This window comes from Schistocerca cancellata, chromosome 4 (genome assembly GCF_023864275.1).
Source record: "Schistocerca cancellata isolate TAMUIC-IGC-003103 chromosome 4, iqSchCanc2.1, whole genome shotgun sequence".
Lineage (NCBI taxonomy): Eukaryota > Metazoa > Arthropoda > Insecta > Orthoptera > Acrididae > Schistocerca > Schistocerca cancellata.
Window position 1 is genome coordinate 427,398,242 of NC_064629.1, and position 18,294 is coordinate 427,416,535.

At 43.2% G+C, this 18,294-nt stretch overlaps 1 protein-coding gene across 1 annotated transcript in view; it reads left to right on the top strand.

Annotated features, from left to right (window-relative positions):
* The window catches only part of LOC126183684 (zinc finger protein 84-like), a 294,009-nt gene extending 278,569 nt beyond the window's left edge, over positions 1–15,440 (top strand). Inside the window, exon 5 of the mRNA XM_049925862.1 lies at positions 14,589–15,440. Coding sequence (XP_049781819.1) covers positions 14,589–14,657 — 69 coding nt within the window. The 3' untranslated portion in view covers positions 14,658–15,440. The remainder of the gene's footprint in view (positions 1–14,588) is intronic.
* The last annotated feature ends 2,854 nt before the right edge of the window (positions 15,441–18,294 follow it).

The following is an 18,294-nucleotide window of genomic DNA, read 5'->3' on the forward strand; positions in this document are numbered from 1 at the left end:
AAAATTTTTCAGATATGTTTAAGCAGTCTGTGACAGTGTAATTAGGTGTTTCCCTACACAATCGGAATGAAAAAGCATCGTAATTGTTGAAATCTTCCATACATCACCTTGCTTCTCGTAAGCTGTTTAAATAAACAATATTCCACACAGTGCCTAAATTTTTTAAACAATATTTCATATACTGCAATCGATTTCCATCCAAATGGCCAGTAAAATGATTTTTTTTTCAGCCAATTTCCGGGTGGGGGAGGGCTGACGGGTTTCCCAGAGGGATAGGGGTTAATTAATTGATCGATTTAATTAATTAGGCAATCAAATTTATATAAAAAGTGTGCTTGTATCGGAGAGGGGAGCACCCAGAGGGTGGGGGTGTAGGAGGGGAAAGGGGAGGGATGGTGGTTGCTTGGAAAACCATTTAACCAAACAATAGGTTATCGACCTATCAATCAAAAGGACGAATTATCCACATGGGGTCATAATCCTCTTAGTAGAACTATAGGTTAAGGACCTGTCAATTAAAAGGTTTGCCCCTGTATGTATACTCCTGAAGTAGGCAACCTGCAATGTGCACTGAAATGGTGTTGCCCTAATACTGGTGCATCCTCTGCCCTCTGCCACACAATGTAATGGACTCCTACAAAGGTGCTGCAAGTGGGCAGGGTTATAGTGGTACAAGCGGTACCCTCCACCACACACGATGATAGTCTCACTGAGAGAGGTCACAAATGGGGGGAAGGGTGTGGGGAGTTACAGTCTTACCTAAAGTACCCTCCACACACCGTAATGTGTGGTGGCTGAAGAACAAGGTGGGTCAGAGAAATTATAGTTGTGCCACAAGTACCCTCCACCACACACTGTATTGGGCTCCCTGAAAGAGGAGCAAGTGGAGAGAAGAGGGAAACAGGGAAATACAGTGGTACCAGAGTTACCCCATACCATACACCATAATGGACTCGCAGAACGGGGCACAAAGAGCTGGAGGGGCAGTACAGTTGTACCACAAATGCCCTCTACCACACACTAATGGGCATGATAAAAACGGTGGCAACTGGGTGTGTGGGGAGGGATGATAATTAAACTGTACTTATCCTCAGCAACATACCAGAATGGGCTCACAGAAATCTGTGGCAAAGGGCCCGGGTGGGTGGGGATTAAACTAGTATCAAAAATACAGTCCACAACACACTGTAATGGGTCTGCAGGAGGAGTCGCAAAGGCCTGAAGTGGGTATTAAAGTGAAACCAGAAGCACCTTCTGCCACACGCCATATTGGGCTTGCAGAATTGAGCGAAAAGGGCCAGTAGGGGAATTGTAGTGATACCAGAAGTACCTCTCCATTGCACACCGTAATCAGCTCGGCAAAAGGGTTGCCAAAGTGTGGGAGAAATATAGTGAGTTCCAAAAGTACCCACTGCCACACACCATAATCAGCTCACAGAAAGGAGCAGCGAAGAGTTGAGGGAACAGGAAATGATAGTGTTACCAGAGGTCATCTCGGCAAAACACTGTAACTGTGTTGCAGAAAGTGGTGGCAAAGGGGCAGGGAGTTACAATTATAGTAGCACAAGAAGTACTCTCCACTACACACCGTAACGTGGTCGGAGAGCAGGGCAGTCAAGAGGCGGGATGGCTATTTTTAGTGGTACCAAGAGCACCCTCCTCTCACACACTGTGATGGGCTTGCAGAAATGAGCAGCAAAAGTGGAGGGGGGGGGGATGTACAGTGAGACCAGAAGTACCCTCTGCCACACACTGAAACGGGCTCACAGAAAGGAGTGCGAACTGCTTGTGTGTGTGTGTGGGGGGGGGATTATAGTTGCATCAAAAATACCTCCACCACACACCACAATGGGCACACACAGAGAGGTGGCAAAAAGGCAGCTTGGGGTGCAATTACAGTGGTACTAGAGTACCCTCTGCCACGTAACAAGCTCACAGAAAGGGCAGAAATGTCTGAGAATGGATTACATTAGTACCAGAAGTTCATTCGTCACACACCGTAATGGACATGTGGAAAAGGGTGCCAAAAGGGTGGGTGAGGGTATTATAGTGATACCACAAGTTCTCTCCACCACACATGGTTAAGTGCTCACAGAAAAGGAGCCATGGCAGTGAGGGAGGGGGGGAGGAGGGAGGCTATCAGAAGTACAGTCTGCATCACACCTTACTGGGCTCACAGAGTGGGATGGTCAAGTGATAGGTGAGGCATTATGGTAGCAGTTGGAATACCCTACACGACAAATCACAATGGCCTTGCAGAACAGGGTGGCAGGGGTGGGGACGATGAACCATAGTGGTACTGGAAGAACCTTCTGCCACACCCCTTAATGGGTTCATAGAAAGGGGCCACTAATGGCTGTGTGGAAGACGGCAGTTGTAGTGGTACCAGAAGAACCCCAGCCACACACCATAATGGGTTTGCAGAAACCTATGGTAAAGTGAGAGGAGAAATGTAATAGTACCGGAAGTACCTTTTGCCCTACACTAGAATGTGGCTGGAAAAAGGGGTGGACATGTGGTGGAAGGTTATTTTTAGTGGTACCAAGAGTACCCTCTGTCATACACTGAAATGGGCTCACAAAAATGAGCAGCAATTATAGGGGAGGGACTTGTAGTGAGATCAGGAGCACCCTACGCCACACACTAACTGGCTCACAGAAAGGGGCAGAAAGGGGCTGGGGGCACTATAATAGTACTAGAAATAACATTTACAACACAACGTAATGGGTATGCGGAAAGGTGTGGCAAAGAGGCATGTGGGTTATTATAGTGGTACCACAAACACCCTCAGCCACACACGGTAAAGGGCTCTGAAGAAGGTGTGGCACAAGGGGGGTTTATCAGAAGTACACACCTCAGCACATTATAATGGGCTCCTGGATAGGGGTGGTAAACAGCTGGGTGAGGGATTATAATAGTGTTATGAATATCCTCTCCCACACATCATAACAGCCGTTTTTCGAAGGAGCGATAAAAGGGTAGGAAGAGAGGGAGAATCACAGTGTTACTGAAAGCGCCCTCTGCCACACACCATAATGAGATCGCAGACAAAAGGTGGCAAAGGCAGGGGGGAGTGGTACCAGAATTACCCTTCGCCACACACTGTAATGGGCTTGTTGAGTGGGGTGGCAAAGAGGGGTGTATTTTAGTGCTCCACCGCACATTGTAATGTGGTGGGAGAAGGGGATAGCTAAGAGGTGGGTGGGTTATTTATAGTTGTAACAGGTGTCCCTTCCACCACACATCGTAAAAGTCTCGCAAGAAGGGGTAGCAAAGGTGGGGAGGGGGAATTATAATAGCATCAGGGGTAGCTCCCACGACACATCATAACAGGCTCATGCAGTATAGATGTAGGTGGCTGAGATACCGCCTCTGTTAACTATAGTCCATCGTAGATCCCTCGAATAAAAACCCGTGCCCAGCAGCTGGAAGAAAGCACCGTTCACACTTGTCTACAAGAAGGGCAGCAGAAGTGATCCACAAATCTACCGTCCCATATCCTTGATACGTATCCATTTCTTGTAGAATCTTAGAACATATTTTCAGCTCAAACATAAAAATGTTCAAATGCGTGTGAAATCTTAAGGGACTTAACTGCTAAGGTCATCAGTCCCTAAGGTTACACACTACTTAACCTAAATTATCCTAAGGACAAACACACACACCCATGCCCGAAGGAGGACTCAAACCTCCGCCGGGACCAGCCGGACAGTCCCCATGACTGCAGCGCCTGAGACCGCTCGGCTAATCCAGCCCGGCGAGCTCAAACATAATGAGGTATCTCGAACAGAACGACCTCCTCTGCGGCAACCAGCATGGATTTCGAAAACATAGATCATGTGAAACCTAACTCGCTCTTTTCTCACATGACATCCTGAAAGCCATAGATCACAGTAGTCAGGCAGATGCAGTGTTTCACGATTCCGAAAAGCATTTGACTCACTACCACAGCTGCACTTATTATCAAAAGTACGATCGTATGGGGTATCAGACGAAATTTGTAACTGTATTAAGGATTTCTTGTTGGGGAGGACGTAGCATGTCATCTCGTATGGAGAGTCATCGTCAGAAGTGACTTTGGATGTGCATCAAGGCAAGTGTATTAGTAGCAGCAGTAGTAGCTTTATTCATCCATAGATCTCTTTTTACAAGGATATAGGACATGTCAAAGTATTTACAAGTTTAGACCAATTTAAAATAAGGTAATTCGTATACACATACATTTACAGACTTCCAGTTAGAGACAAACATTAGACTTACTCCTGGTATACAATACTTTTTTACGAATAATTATTAAATAATGTAATGTCACACTGTTCAATCATATCTCACTATCAGTCACTGCACACACTATTCACACATTATTTCATAAAACTTCACTCACTACACATACCAACACACACACACTGGCGATCTCTGGGCCATTTTCTGTACCGCAACTTCCCCTTTGCTATCCTGAAAAACTGAGTCAGTATCCCTCTATAATGAGTGAGATGTTGAGCTCAGAAAGAGGAAGAGCTATGCATACCTTGGGGGTAAGTATTTCTAGAAAAGGAAAAAAAACATAGTGTGAAGGTATTCTGTGGAATGTTGGATGTTTTATAATCATTATTATTATTTATTTGTATAATATTCTTTTTACCAAACCCCTACTCTGTTTTATTTAAGTAATCCTTCAATGTATAAAATGTATTGCATAACAGGTACTTTTTAGCTGCCTTTTTAAATAAGTGTATTTTTGCAATTTCTTTAATGTCTTTTGGTATTTTATTGTACAGTTTTATTATTTGGCAGAAAATGCTGTTTGGGACCCTTTCAGTTCGTGTTGTACATTATTGATCTTTCGGGCAGTATTAACAGTAACCTCTGACTTTTCGCAGATGATGCAGCGATCCATGACAAATTACAGTATAATCAAAGCTGTACAATTATTCAGTCAGACACTGATATGGTTTGAAAATTGTGCAAAGACTATCAACCTGGTTTAAATGTCCAGAAATGTAAAAATGTGCAGTTCATAAAATGTCGAAACATAGCAGTGGCGGACTAAGCCCGGGACGATGAAAATAAATGAGGCCGCCCGGTCTACTTGGGAACTGATGTATTTATAGTGTACATTTCAAAACAATTGTCAATGTATATGTAACGGCTGAGAAAAAGATCAAGTATTTACAGTGTTTTTACACTCTAGTAATTGTAATATACAAACTTAAGGACATAGGTGAGAAACTAGAACCCGAAACAACATTTGCTACAGCAACTATCTGGTAGAGTGCAATGAAATAATAAAGAATAGAATAAGAAAATTACCTTACAAAACTTTTACAACCATTACATCAGTTTCGTAACGTTAGTACTAGATAGTAGTTATTATTGATATCATCAGAGTTATGTTATGGTGCGTTTATTTTACTGACATTCTCGATAACGTCGTTGAAATCTATTTCAGTTAAACTTTTTTTCGGTTGATGAAATGGACAGATTGGCGAGTCGTTCTTGATTCATCGCATAGCGTGATTTTTTTAAATTACTTTTCGTTTAGAAAAACTTCCCTCATATGATGTAACTGAGACACAAATGGTCAAGAAGTATTGGATTATAAGTGAAGTACGTGGTAGTGATTCAATGATGTCTCATTTAATTATGAACTGTAGGATTTCTTGGGCTATTCATCTAGCCACAACGTGCACATTCGTATCGACTGCACATAGATGACTACGATACCTTTTTATTTCTTGCAGCACCTGCTTCTTATCGAACTTATCGTCAATTTCTACCAGAGTCTGCGGTTCTATAGTCAAATCGTCTAATCGTCCTCAGAAGCTTCGAGCATAAATTTTGTTTCAACATTCCTCGAAAATGTAGCTGATTTCTCTCATGGCGGTGCATCGTTGTTACAATTCTTGCATAAATCGGTATATGCAGTCAAACACTGATCGACGAACTTCTTCTTGAAGCGATAATCCAACGTCATGAGCTAGTCCAAAAAATGGTTCAAATGGTTCTGAGCACTATGGGACTTAACATCTGTGGTCATCAGTCCCCTAGAACTTAGAACTACTTAAACCTAACTAACCTAAGGACATCACACACATCCATGCCCGAGGCAGGATTCGAACCTGCGACCGTAGCGGTCACGCGGCTCCAGACTGTAGCGCCTACAACCGCCCGGCCACACCGGCCGGCTGAGCTAGTCCACCCTGCACTGTTTTATTTACGCTTCTTTCTTGTCGGTAGATACTGATGACCACGTCATTTCATTTTTTTCGTGACATTGTCTATAATTGTAGCTCGTTCGTGACAAAGAACTCATTCAAGTTTTTTAATTTGGCGAGTTCCTCACACTGTCCTTTATCCAAAGTCATTTTTGGAGACTGTAGATATTCATGAGGTTGAACTCCATTAGGAATCGAAGGGCTCAGCGACTGTGAATTGATTGTATCATTGCATTTTTTGTGCCACTGGCTATAATTGTAGTTCGTTCGTCACCAAAAACTGATTCACGTTTTTTTTTTTTTTAATTTGGCGAGTTCCTCACACTGTCCTTTATCCAAACTCATTTTTGGAGACTGTAGACATTCATGAGGTTGGACTCCATTAGGAATTGAAGCGCTCAGCGACTGTGAAATGATTATAATCAGGGATGAACACAGCAAACAGTCGCTTATCAATCTTCATTTTATTGCAGATCTAGCTATCTTTCAGCACAGTATAGCCATCATTAATGCGTTTAATAGCGAGTCATGCAGACCCAGAAATCTTGTACATACACATGTCGTTAAAAAGACCTTAAAATGTCCACAGTTCAATTCACACAAGATTGAAATATGGACAGTTTATGGTCGTTTTAACAACATGTGCATATACAAGCTTTCTGGGTCTATATGACTCGCTATTAAACGCACTGTTAATGAATATATTGTAGGTGAAATCCAGCTAGATCTGCAGTAAAATAAAGATTGATACTCGTCTATTTGCTGTGTTCTTCCCTGATTATAATACTGTAGATATTGTTGAACAGATTTACTTCCTCCAGTATCGCGTGCCAAAAGCTGATGTGGCTCAAAGATGTAAAATCATATACACTCGGGAAGAGCAATTTTGTTGCAGATCTTGTATTACGGTCTACCTTTCACTGATTTAGTATATCTTCCACAATACTCGAAATCGTTTCAACGTTTTCTTTTATTACTGTAACTGAATTGTAATGAACATTCTAGCCAGTATCACACAATCATTTCAAGCTTTTTCCTGTTTTTTCTACGAGTAATGCACTTTTATATATAGAAAAGGGGGAGAATGAGTATAGCTTCTCTGAAATTCTAAAACAGGTGACGCTAGAGGGAACACAGATACATGAACTCCAAAAAGATTTAAGGAATGATTAGCACAATGTCCAAACATACCTTTTGGATTGAAAAAACAAAAGGATTCTAGAACCTCCACAATGTTGTCTTCTGTATGGACGTATATGATTATTTGGTCAGCTCTACCTGCATCGGGATTGCTGTCAAAATTATTCTGTAATATTTAGCCTTTTTTATCCCTATTAATTTTTTCCTTAACATGTTCAACCAAAATAAAAATAAATTTCCTTTGTATCCCTTTTGAGAAGTAAGGGGCTACTCCCTTTGATCCACCAACGGACTCTTCAAGTTTTAAACAAAGCTCTTTCAATACTGGAAATACCGAATAATCTTTCGTCACAAATTGCACCAATCCTACGAAATTTCCTCCGTTTTCCGGTGAACCATCTTCACGATGACCGCTGAAAACACAGTTTTCCTGGGCTACAAACAGCGTAATATTGAAAAGACGATGTAAAATATTTCTCCATTTCTTGGTCTCTTCGTTAACTTAGGCCTATGCACGTATTTTTAAACTTTATTTGTAGTATACCTGTGTAAATGGCATAGGTGGCAAAAATCTTTCATGAAGAGTAAATGCCTTTTATCAGAGAACTGGTTATCATTCTGCTGCTTTTAAGTTCCATGTAACGCTTTACAAAAAATTCTAAACACACCCATCGACAACTGCCATGGCATTATAGTAGGTGATTAAGTACCTGTGTTTATATTTTGCATACGTATGGATACTCCAACTCCAAACTGGCTCTTATTTACTGAACATATTTTGGCCTTGTTTTGGATTAGATTAAAAATGGTCTGCTCCATGGGGGACCTCAAATCTCGAGGTCCTCGAGATTTCGAGGCCTCCCAGGAGCAGAAGCCCCTCCGCAACCCCCTCCCCCCCCCCCCCCCCGTTAGTCCACCAATGAAGTATAATATCCTGTAAATATAATATCACTGAGTCGCAGTTGGAATCTGTAAACCCATACACCATACCTTGGTGCAACACTTAGTAGGGACACGAAATGGAACGGTCATATAAGTTCAGTCGTTGGTGAAGCATGTATCAGACTTCGGTTTAATGGTAGAATACTGGGATAACGCAGTCAGTCTATAAAGGAGGTTGCTTACAAACACTCATGCGACCCATACTAGAATATAGCTCAAGTGCGTGGGACCCGTACCAAATAGGACTTGCAGGGAATATTGAACGTATACAGAGATGGGCAGCACGAATGGTCACAGGTTTGTTTGATGGTTCAAATGCCTCTGAGCAATATGGGACTTAACATCTGAGGTCATCAGTCCCATAGACTTAGAACTACTTAAACCTAACTAACCTAAGGACATCACACACATCCATTCCCAAGGCAGGATTCGAACCTGCGACCGTAGCGGTCGCGGGGTTCCAGACTGAAGCGCCTAGAACCGCTCGGCCACAGCGGCCGGCCCAGGTTTGTTTGAGCTGCGGGAGAGTGTCACAGAGATGATGAAACAACTGAAGTTGCAGACTATTGAAGACACATGTAAACTATCCCGAGAAAGTCTACTAACAAAGGTTTAAGAACCGGCTTTAAATGATGACTCTAGGACCATACTACAACCCCCCTACATATCACAGGGGGATCTCCTACATATCGATCGTGAGGAAAAGATTAGATTAGTTACAGCATGCACAGAGGCATTTAAACAATCATTCGCCCCGCCCTCCATACGTAAATGGAACAGGGAAAGCCCAAATAATTGATACAATGCGATGTGCCCTCTCCCATGCACTTGACAGTGATTCGCAGAGTACAGATGTGTAGAATATATTATCCGGAAACCACTTGTTCAACATTTTGAGAAGTAATTGTGTTGTGCGATTGTCTTAAGAACTATAATAGCAACACATTTTCACGACTTTGATAACATAATTTATTCGGTATAAAATCGAAGTCTGAACTCGATTCCTACTATTTCACTTAGCTGTAAGATTGTGAACGCAAGTCTGCAGATAGTGGCCATCTGAGAATGCTGATGGGGAAATGCTGAATCTTTCTGTCGCTTCCACCTACGTTCAGGAAAATCAGTGTTTTTCCCTACTGTCTTGCCTTCCCTGAACTTCCTGTGATTTGCTGGGTTCAGGTGTGGACTCACGAACCGTGTCAGATTTGTTGTTGCCAAAGGGTATTACAGCCTGTGAACTGGCACCTTTCCATGGTTGGAATGTTTTCTGCAGCCAGTCAGGGCCAAAACCAATCCACGTGAGCGAACCATCGGGAACATAACTGAAAAATACCCTGTGCTAAATGAAGCGTGTTTTAGGTTTTCTTCATTTAAGAGACTCTCAGTTGTCACCAAACTATTTTCTCTGAAAGTTTGTTGAACATTTTGAAGATTAATATACGGCATGTTAAAATATAAATGCTTTTAATAAAATGTTGTTTTGTGGAGAGAGGGCTCATGAAGCCAAGAACCCCCACCACTATCTTGGGGTCCACGTCTGGTTTCGCTGTATGCAGAAACAGTTTTATCGCTGTGGAGACCTGTGTAATTGGGGGAACAGGTCAGGCAAAACATTCCCGCTGAATGCTGTCATAGCGCGGAATGCGTGCGTGGGGCATTCTGAAGGTGAGGTGCTTCCGAAACTGCTTTCCTTCTGCGGAAAGAAGAGCTCACCTGTATGGAATGTGACTGCGACAGGATGACAGTTTTACGTCCGGCTGTGGGTTTTACGGCAGAAGATCACGCGCCGCAAGGTCGGTGACTTCCTAGAAGCGATTCAGTTCGTACAAATCCTCAGCCGCAACGCATAACCCTTTTCTCACAACTTAATTAATAACTTAAGCGTTTTGCCACCTTTTCCGTTAATAGGCTCTGTAGTGTAATAGTTACTGATAACCTGGTCGTATGGCATTAACGAACGCGCAAGTTAGCGAGACAGGGAGGTGAGCCAAAGTTGGATCGAATCTGCATGATGGATTAACGGTCTTTGGTCTGGTAGCCTGGCCAAACTGAATGTGCTTTTAGGTGGTTTCCCGCGCTCGATAAGGCAAATGCTTGACTGTTCCCCAATCCTCGCCCCATGGAATAGATATACAAACAGTTAAAATCAGCTAATACGCTGAACAAAGTTTACACTATTCACAGACAGTCCATACAGACGATTTCCCTCCATTGGTTTTAAACGAAAACCGTGGGATCCGAACACAAAAGTTAAAATACATTTGCAAAATCATGAAAGCAGACCCTGGAGTGATACGATTCTACTAAAATCTTCGCTCGTTTCATAAATCCGAGATCGACTGCGGCCAACGCGCTATTCCTATTCAGTTGCTTCAGAGGGAAGGCCCTTTTTTCATCATAACCTAAATTTTTCCATAATAAAACTTACTTCTGATGTAACCTAAGAGACACTTCCCGTTACAACATAAGATTACTTGAAATTCTATATCTCTATTCATAATTCGAATGATCGTTTTTGGTTACCTTTTTAGAAATTATACCTAACACTACGAATATTTGTTGTAAGTCAGAACCATACCTTATCCACAGTCGGATAACAGATTTTGTGGGGATAGCTTTCGTGAACTAATCTTAAGGTAAGAGAGGTACAGTCGTCTTAATTTCGACACTTTCTTAGAAAAGGAAATCTGCAGCCCTTTATACTCATTTGCGGCCAAACGCAAGCGACTGCCTGGTGATGTTTCCTTATGTGTTTTATTTTTTTGTTTGGAGCAAAAGAAACAACATTGGTAAATAGTTTTTTTTTATTTAGTCATGAATTAGAAATATTTGTAAATATTTGGTGGAACAGTTTGGGACAACTCTTGAAGGTCCCATCTATAAATAAATTTCTCGACTCTTTCAAAAAATTCAAACTGCTTTTGCATGGGAAATACACAATTTTCTTCTCAGAGTCGTTCACAAATAAACAAATTTCTCCCTTGTTTGTATGGAAAACAGTTCTCACCAGTGCTTCATGCTTCATGTATTATGGAAGTTGGCGTAATCGAGTGGCACTAATATTTTTCTTATTGGAACCATATTCTGAGTTGTGACAGTGTAAATATAACCATTACATAATTCTAGAGGTATAAGTTTGGAGGTATGCTCACATAAATATGCTTCAGTCTTGCTCTTCACAATATTGCTGACTCTCTGCCGGTTTAATATACCAGAGTTAACCTTTACGTGATTACGATCTAATTGCGAGCCAACAATACAATTAAAATTTAACTTCACAAAACACTTACATGTTCTCCTCGTACGCTTTTATCTATCAAGGGGTGTGGACGAGCGGTTCTAGGCGCTTCAGTCTGGAACCGCGCGACCGCTACGGTCGCAGGTTCGAATCCTGCCTCGAGCATGAATGTGTTTGATGTCCTTAGGTTAGTTAGGTTTAAGTAGTTCTAAGTTCTAGGGAAGTGATGACCTCAAATGTTAAGTCCCATAGTGCTTAGAGCCATTTGAACCATCTATCAGGGTCACTGACGAGACACAGAGAATTTATAACCGTCTGTCACCAACAGTTTCTTGCCCTTTTCCCTTGTCGTTATGTCGACCTCCACCGCTCACATACAGTGCACTGACTACTGACAAGCCTGACTGACCCGTCTGTACAGCGGTGGAATGGAATAGCAAAGCGCCGCCAGCTGAAAGTTAGCGAAATCAACACGGATGTTATCGTTCGGCGAACTTATCGAAAGTGGGAAGCAAGTCGTTCACTATTGGACGGCAGCAGCGGGCCTACAACCCTAGGAGAAAATACAACCAGCCAAGATAAGTTAATTCACTGTTGTTGGTTTGAGATTGTACATTATTAGTGGAGGTTTGTATTACAACCATTTCAAATAAACATCGGTAGAGCGCACTGTACATTGAAATAAACGCTAGAAAAGAGAGAGAATCATAGTCAAATAACAACAAATACTGTTTAAAATTGATTAGTCAGGTTGTATTGTTTGAATTCTGCTATGATTTAATAACGGAGTACAAAGAAGTAACTGAGGGAATCCAGTTGTCAGTCTCAACACACAGGTATTCCCTGAACATAATGCACATCGAACCAGGTTCACAGCTGCACAGCTAAGGTATTCACCCAGCGAGTACAGATATTGTGTAATAAGTAATCAAGCGATAAGCAGAGCACTACGTAACTTGTCGTGAATATGATCCGGCTTATCGTAATCGCTTACATTCTGACCAGGCTTGAGCAACTTCCTAACACACTTCGAGTCTAACGCCAGGTCTAGTAGCGAAGCGGCCACATAGTACATACTTTTCTCTGTCTCTTCTGTCTCCTGATGTCCTGCAAAATTCCTTGTATTTGATTCGCCTCTCAGATTCTTTACTTCTCCAATTGTATTATTTGATTGCAACTTACGCTACTTTTGCAAAACACCCTCTTTTCATATGCTAAGAGAAACACATAATTAGCAAAAAAAAAAAAAAAAAAAAAGTCAACACCATTGGTGAGTAATGCTTAGTTTCAAGATATTTTTTCCAGAAACGGCAAACCCCATACTCTGTTGAATCGTAAATACAGTAAGATCCATGGACTTGCGCCTCCGTTGTGCACTATCGTCTTGACCAGCAAACAAAACATGCGAAAGGTCTGTACCTCACATGCAACGGCTTGAGGAGGCTCGCAGTGTTAAACTTGAGTTTCTCCCGACGTACTGAATGTAGATTTCTGCTTAGTAGCCTGTTCTCTTGTCCGCCCGGTTGGCCGTGCGGTCTAACGCACGGCTTTCCGGGCGGGAAGGAGCGCCTGGTCCCCGGCACGAATCCGCCCGGCAGATTTGTGTCGAGGTCCGGTGAACCGGCCAGTCTGTGGATGGTTTTTAGGCGGTTTTCCATCTGCCTCGGCGAATGCGAGCTGGTTCCCCTTATTCCGCCTCAGTTACACTATGTTGGCGATTTCTGCGCAAACAAGTTCTCCACGTACGCGTACACTACCACGCAAACATCGGGGTTACACTCGTCTGGTGTGTGTGTGTGGGGGGGGGGGGGGGGGGGGGGGGGGTCCACAGGAGGCCGAACCGCACAATAACCCTAGGTTCGGTGTGGGGCGGCGGAGGGATGAAGGTAGTGGTCTGCGGTTGTCGTCATGGGGTTGTGGAGCACTGCGGCTGCGGCGGGGACGGAGCCTCTCCGTCGTTTCTAGGTCCCCGTTTAACATACAATACAATATATACAATCCTGTTCTCTCAATGATCACTGCTATCAGAACGATTTCTGGCTTCATTTGTGCCTTGAAAAATGACATGGTGTTCACCTGTTAAAATCTCGGCTGTTGTCGACGACATTACCTAGGTTACTGGAATGTAGGCTTGCAAGGTACTTTCTTTCTTGTCCTCTGGTTGGTCCATATAGTGACATACTAATGTCATCTTTATCAATTGAATGTCTCAACATCTCGTGTTGTAAACTTCTGTATTGATCTGGCCGTGTTTTTGCGTGTGTATTACTGTTTACGAGGGTAATAACAAAAGTAAGGTCTCCTATTTTTTTTTATAAGTACAGAACTCTGTGTGGCAGTTGGATGTTACGGCCAAGTGCGAATTGCGCGCAGTTATTCGGTTTTCTAACGCAAAGGGCACTGCGACGATTGAAATCCATCGTCAACTGACGGAAGTGTATGGTAAGTCGTGCATGGATGTCAAAAATGTTCGTAAGTGGTGTAAAGAGTTTTCATTCTGCCGGTAAAGTCATGACAACCGTTTTTTGGGATCGGAAAGGGGTATTGTTGGTCGACTTTATGCCCACTGGGACCATAGTTAACGCTGACAGGTACTGTGAGGCTCTGAAAAAACTCAAACGGGCATTTCAGAACCGGAGAAGAGGAATGTTAAGCAAGGGCGTACTCACCCACCCACCCTATGGTCCTGACTTGGCGCGCAGTGACTATCACCTGTTCCTTACGTTAAAAGAACATTTGGCCAGAAAGCGATTCAGCTCTGAAGATGAGGTGAAAGAAGAGGTTCATAACTTTCTGAACAGCGAGCTGGTATGACATGGGCATACAAAAACTGCCACAGCGTCTACAGAAATGCATCGACAGAAATGATGATTATGTCGAAAAATAGCTAAATGTTCAAGCTATAAACTGATGTAAACCATTGCAGAAATAAACAGGCCTATGTACTTATAAAAAAATAGGAGACCTCACTTTTGGGATTACCCTCGTAGCTTCAGAATATGAGTTCATTTTTTGCAATTAGTATGTAACCTCACTGTAATTTTTTCTTCCAGGTGTGGAATGAGCTGCCTGCCGTTTGTGTTCACTTGCAAGCTTCTTCGATTACGGATGAGAAACTTTAATCTGCTGCTTTCAGAGTAATAAACTTGAAAAACGTGTATAAGACTGTGGGGCACCTAACGTGCCTCGAGCACTATCCGTCTCAACACAGACTTCCACTCTACCGGCTTCAAAATAAATGACTTGCAGATTGACGACCTACACCGTCTGACAAAAAAGTGAAACACACAGAAGAATCAAATGATGTCTGTAGAACTTAAGAAATACGTATTTTTGGTGAGAATGGCCTTTAGCCAATGGAAAAGCAGAGAGTAGCGAAACACTTTTGGAGTCAAGAGACAAGGACACTTTTTCGAGTGAAGAGCTCAGGGGAAGGAGGTAGACTTGCTGTGGTAACGACTGGTATTCTGTCATGTAGTTGATTCATTCTGGGTGGTGAACGGCCGCTACCATAGTTATAATTTCTGAAGGGACTGTATATTTCGAGAAGTCTGAATGTGCTCCAGCGTAGGACTCTAAAATTTTTCCGCTTGTATTGCATAACTGGGGATGGACAGAATATGAGTTATTATCGTTTATATTGCATATGAAAATCTGTGAATCATCATGTTGAACTCTTAACTGTTTTGAGCTTGTGAGTATTTCGTGTATTTTGATTACGAAATAGACTTAGTTTTCGCGTATCTTTGATGACTATTTAGTTTGGGGATTTTCCTTCGATTCTCATCGTAACTCTACTGCATATGATAAGAGTATTTTCTGTCTGTATTTTAAATGAATATCGTAGGACCACATCCCATTTATCTATAATGTCCCTTCTTGAATAACCATTATTCAACATAATTCTCTGTCGTTTACATCAATTACAGACGTTAGAATAGAACCCTCGTTATTAAATTATTGATTTAACTTTATTTTGTCTTTTATTAACTCGTAATTCTAGCCTCTGCATAGACTGTTTGATTGCAGGATCACTGCTACAGGTTATTTATTTCCAGAGAATTAATTGTAGAGCATGATATCAGATGTGCACAAAAAAAAAAAAAAAAAAAATGGCTCTGAGCACTATGGGACTCAACTGCTGAGGTCATTAGTCCCCTAGAACTTAGAACTAGTTAAACCTAACTAACCTAAGGACATCACAAACAACCTGCGACCGTAACGGTCTTGCGGTTCCAGACTGCAGCGCCTTTAACCGCACGGCCACTTCGGCCGGCAGATGTGCACAGCTCGACCGTATGACTATATCGAGCTATTCTTTTTAAACAGAGCCTTGCGTAACCCAAATAGCTAAAGTATTAGTAACTGCAGGTAAACACGCAACTGATTTGCTCATACGGTACGCTGTTTAGAAGAGCAACTCAGCAGCAGTACCCAAAAGGTACAGTCGCAATATGTTACCTTACATGCGACAGTATCTTGGTGACATTCCTCAATGGGACAATGGTTCTTCACACATGGCACGTGTCTCTATGAACTGTCTGAATCTTCTAGAAGTATTCCTGTGGCAACCAGGTCCCCAAATGTGTCACCGATAAAACCTGTGTGGGACTCGCTCATGTGTTGGAACATCTCGAATGTCAACATCGTCCCAGTGGCAGTACCAGGTATATCAAGGACCATTAACAACAGTTGTGGACCAGAGCTTACCTTAGGAAAAGAAGTAATGGCTTTATGACAAACACATCAGCGCATGCATCCACGTCAGAGGATGTGCAGCATCGTACTAATAAGTGGGCTCATACTGCCAAGTTCTTTGTAAATTTTACTCGATTTTGTAATCTCTGCAGTAACATGACATACAATCCCCCTCCCTTCCAAAAAAAACCTGTGAAGCTTCATTTAATTTCCACCTCACTTTCTGGATGCTTCACGTGTTCTGTCAGGCAGTGTCTGTACTAATGATTGTGTTAATAGTTACTGATAGACGTTGATTATATGTACAAGAATATCAGTGAGAGAAAAGATCCCCATTGACTGACCAACAAGTGTGAAGTACCACATGAAACAGACCGTGAATCTTACAATCTTCATACTTGCTATCTACATTGCGCAACACAATTAAAGGGCCAGTTTTTCGAAACCCTGTAATCTTCTCCCATTGCGAAGCAGAAATTTGAAATTTGGCTCAAAGGTGCCAATAACTTCCCTCTGTAATGGTGTAAAAGCGTAGCGCCCTCCGTTCTCACCCTCAGCCTCAACAACGCTTCAAACAGTAAGGTCTTTACACATACGAAGTTTAGTGGGCACTTCTGCCACCGAATGTATCAGGATGACCAAACGTAGCGGGAACAGGTAGAGGCACCATATTAAGACTCGTCCGAGCTTTCCAAGTGATTTATTGTTTCCAACTACAATGCTGTGCTCCCCTCGGTCTGTGTCGAAGGGCCTCGCAATGCTGAGGAAGCACCCCAGCGACCCGTGCAGTGCAATGCTGTGTCGAGCCTTGTACGCCAGCAGAGTTGCGACGTCGTCCAGATACCGGCAGTTGACTCGGCGGTCTGCGTCCCTGCCGACTCAAGCCGGTTGGTGTGAGCCGCAGGCGGCCAGCTGCGTCCTTCTCGCCGGCATGGCTGAGATCATGGCCACAACAATCGCCCGCGATCCGGTATCCGAATCTGCGGCCCTTGCCTCAGGATGCCTCCAACGTGTGTTGGAAGTCAGTATGCATGCCCGCAGTAGCGAGCCGTGGAGTGGCCCGCCGCTCTCTGGCAACGGACCCCGCGTCAGCCTCAGAGGGTCGAACCAGCGACCTGTCCTGGACTGGAACGCTGGCGCCCCATCTGCTGCTGCGTGTAGCTGGTGGTGTGACAGGAGAGCTGCCACACTTGAATGCCAGGTTAGGAAACCAGCACCTATTTATACACGTCTGTGCACCTCTGTTTTGCTAACGTGCTGCTCCGAGTCACTTACTCATAACACCCAGGTAGGCCAGTGGACCCCTTCTGCCTGTAACTTGCGCCATGCAAACCGCTGCATTTACTCTGTTCATCGGGTCTACGGCCCTGTGGCCTCCATTCGACTTCGCAACCACTGGTAGCGTAATTTACTGTCAACAGGCCCGCGCCTGGCTGTAGCTTGTGCGTTCCGAAATATTGCACCAAAACTGACTTTTACTGTCCCAAACGGTAGTACCGCTACGGAAGAAAAGGCCAAAGATCAAAAGTTCACGTGACGTTTGAGGTGGGTTAATGATGTCACACTTACACCAAATTTCACCATAATTCTACCCAATTCTAGTGTGGACATATCGCACGATGGGAAGTGCGTCACAACCCCACTTACTGGAATTTGATCCCTTCTCTTGACACCTCTACGATGGAGGTCAGAATCGTGACGCCATCATTGAAATCGTGTTGTTTTCTTGTGGGTGGCCGAAGAAAACATTTCAGACACATCGCCGCTCAGAAGCGACACAAAAAGGTCTTAGGGGAGGCATAAAGTGCGTCAGTGAGACCAGCCCTTCCCTTGGGGTATTGATTCCCACATAATTCGCTGTTAAAAACGATCGTTCGTAGTGCATTGAACAACAGGACGATGTTCTTGACAACCTTTGACATTGTTGGCATCTCCCGGATAATTCATCCCTTCTCTGAGGACTTCGTAGTCCTGAACCGCACTGAACGTCATCTGACCCCTTTGGAGTGTGCCGCGACCGCAATGTTTGTTCTGGTATACAGGATGGAACGACTATGGACT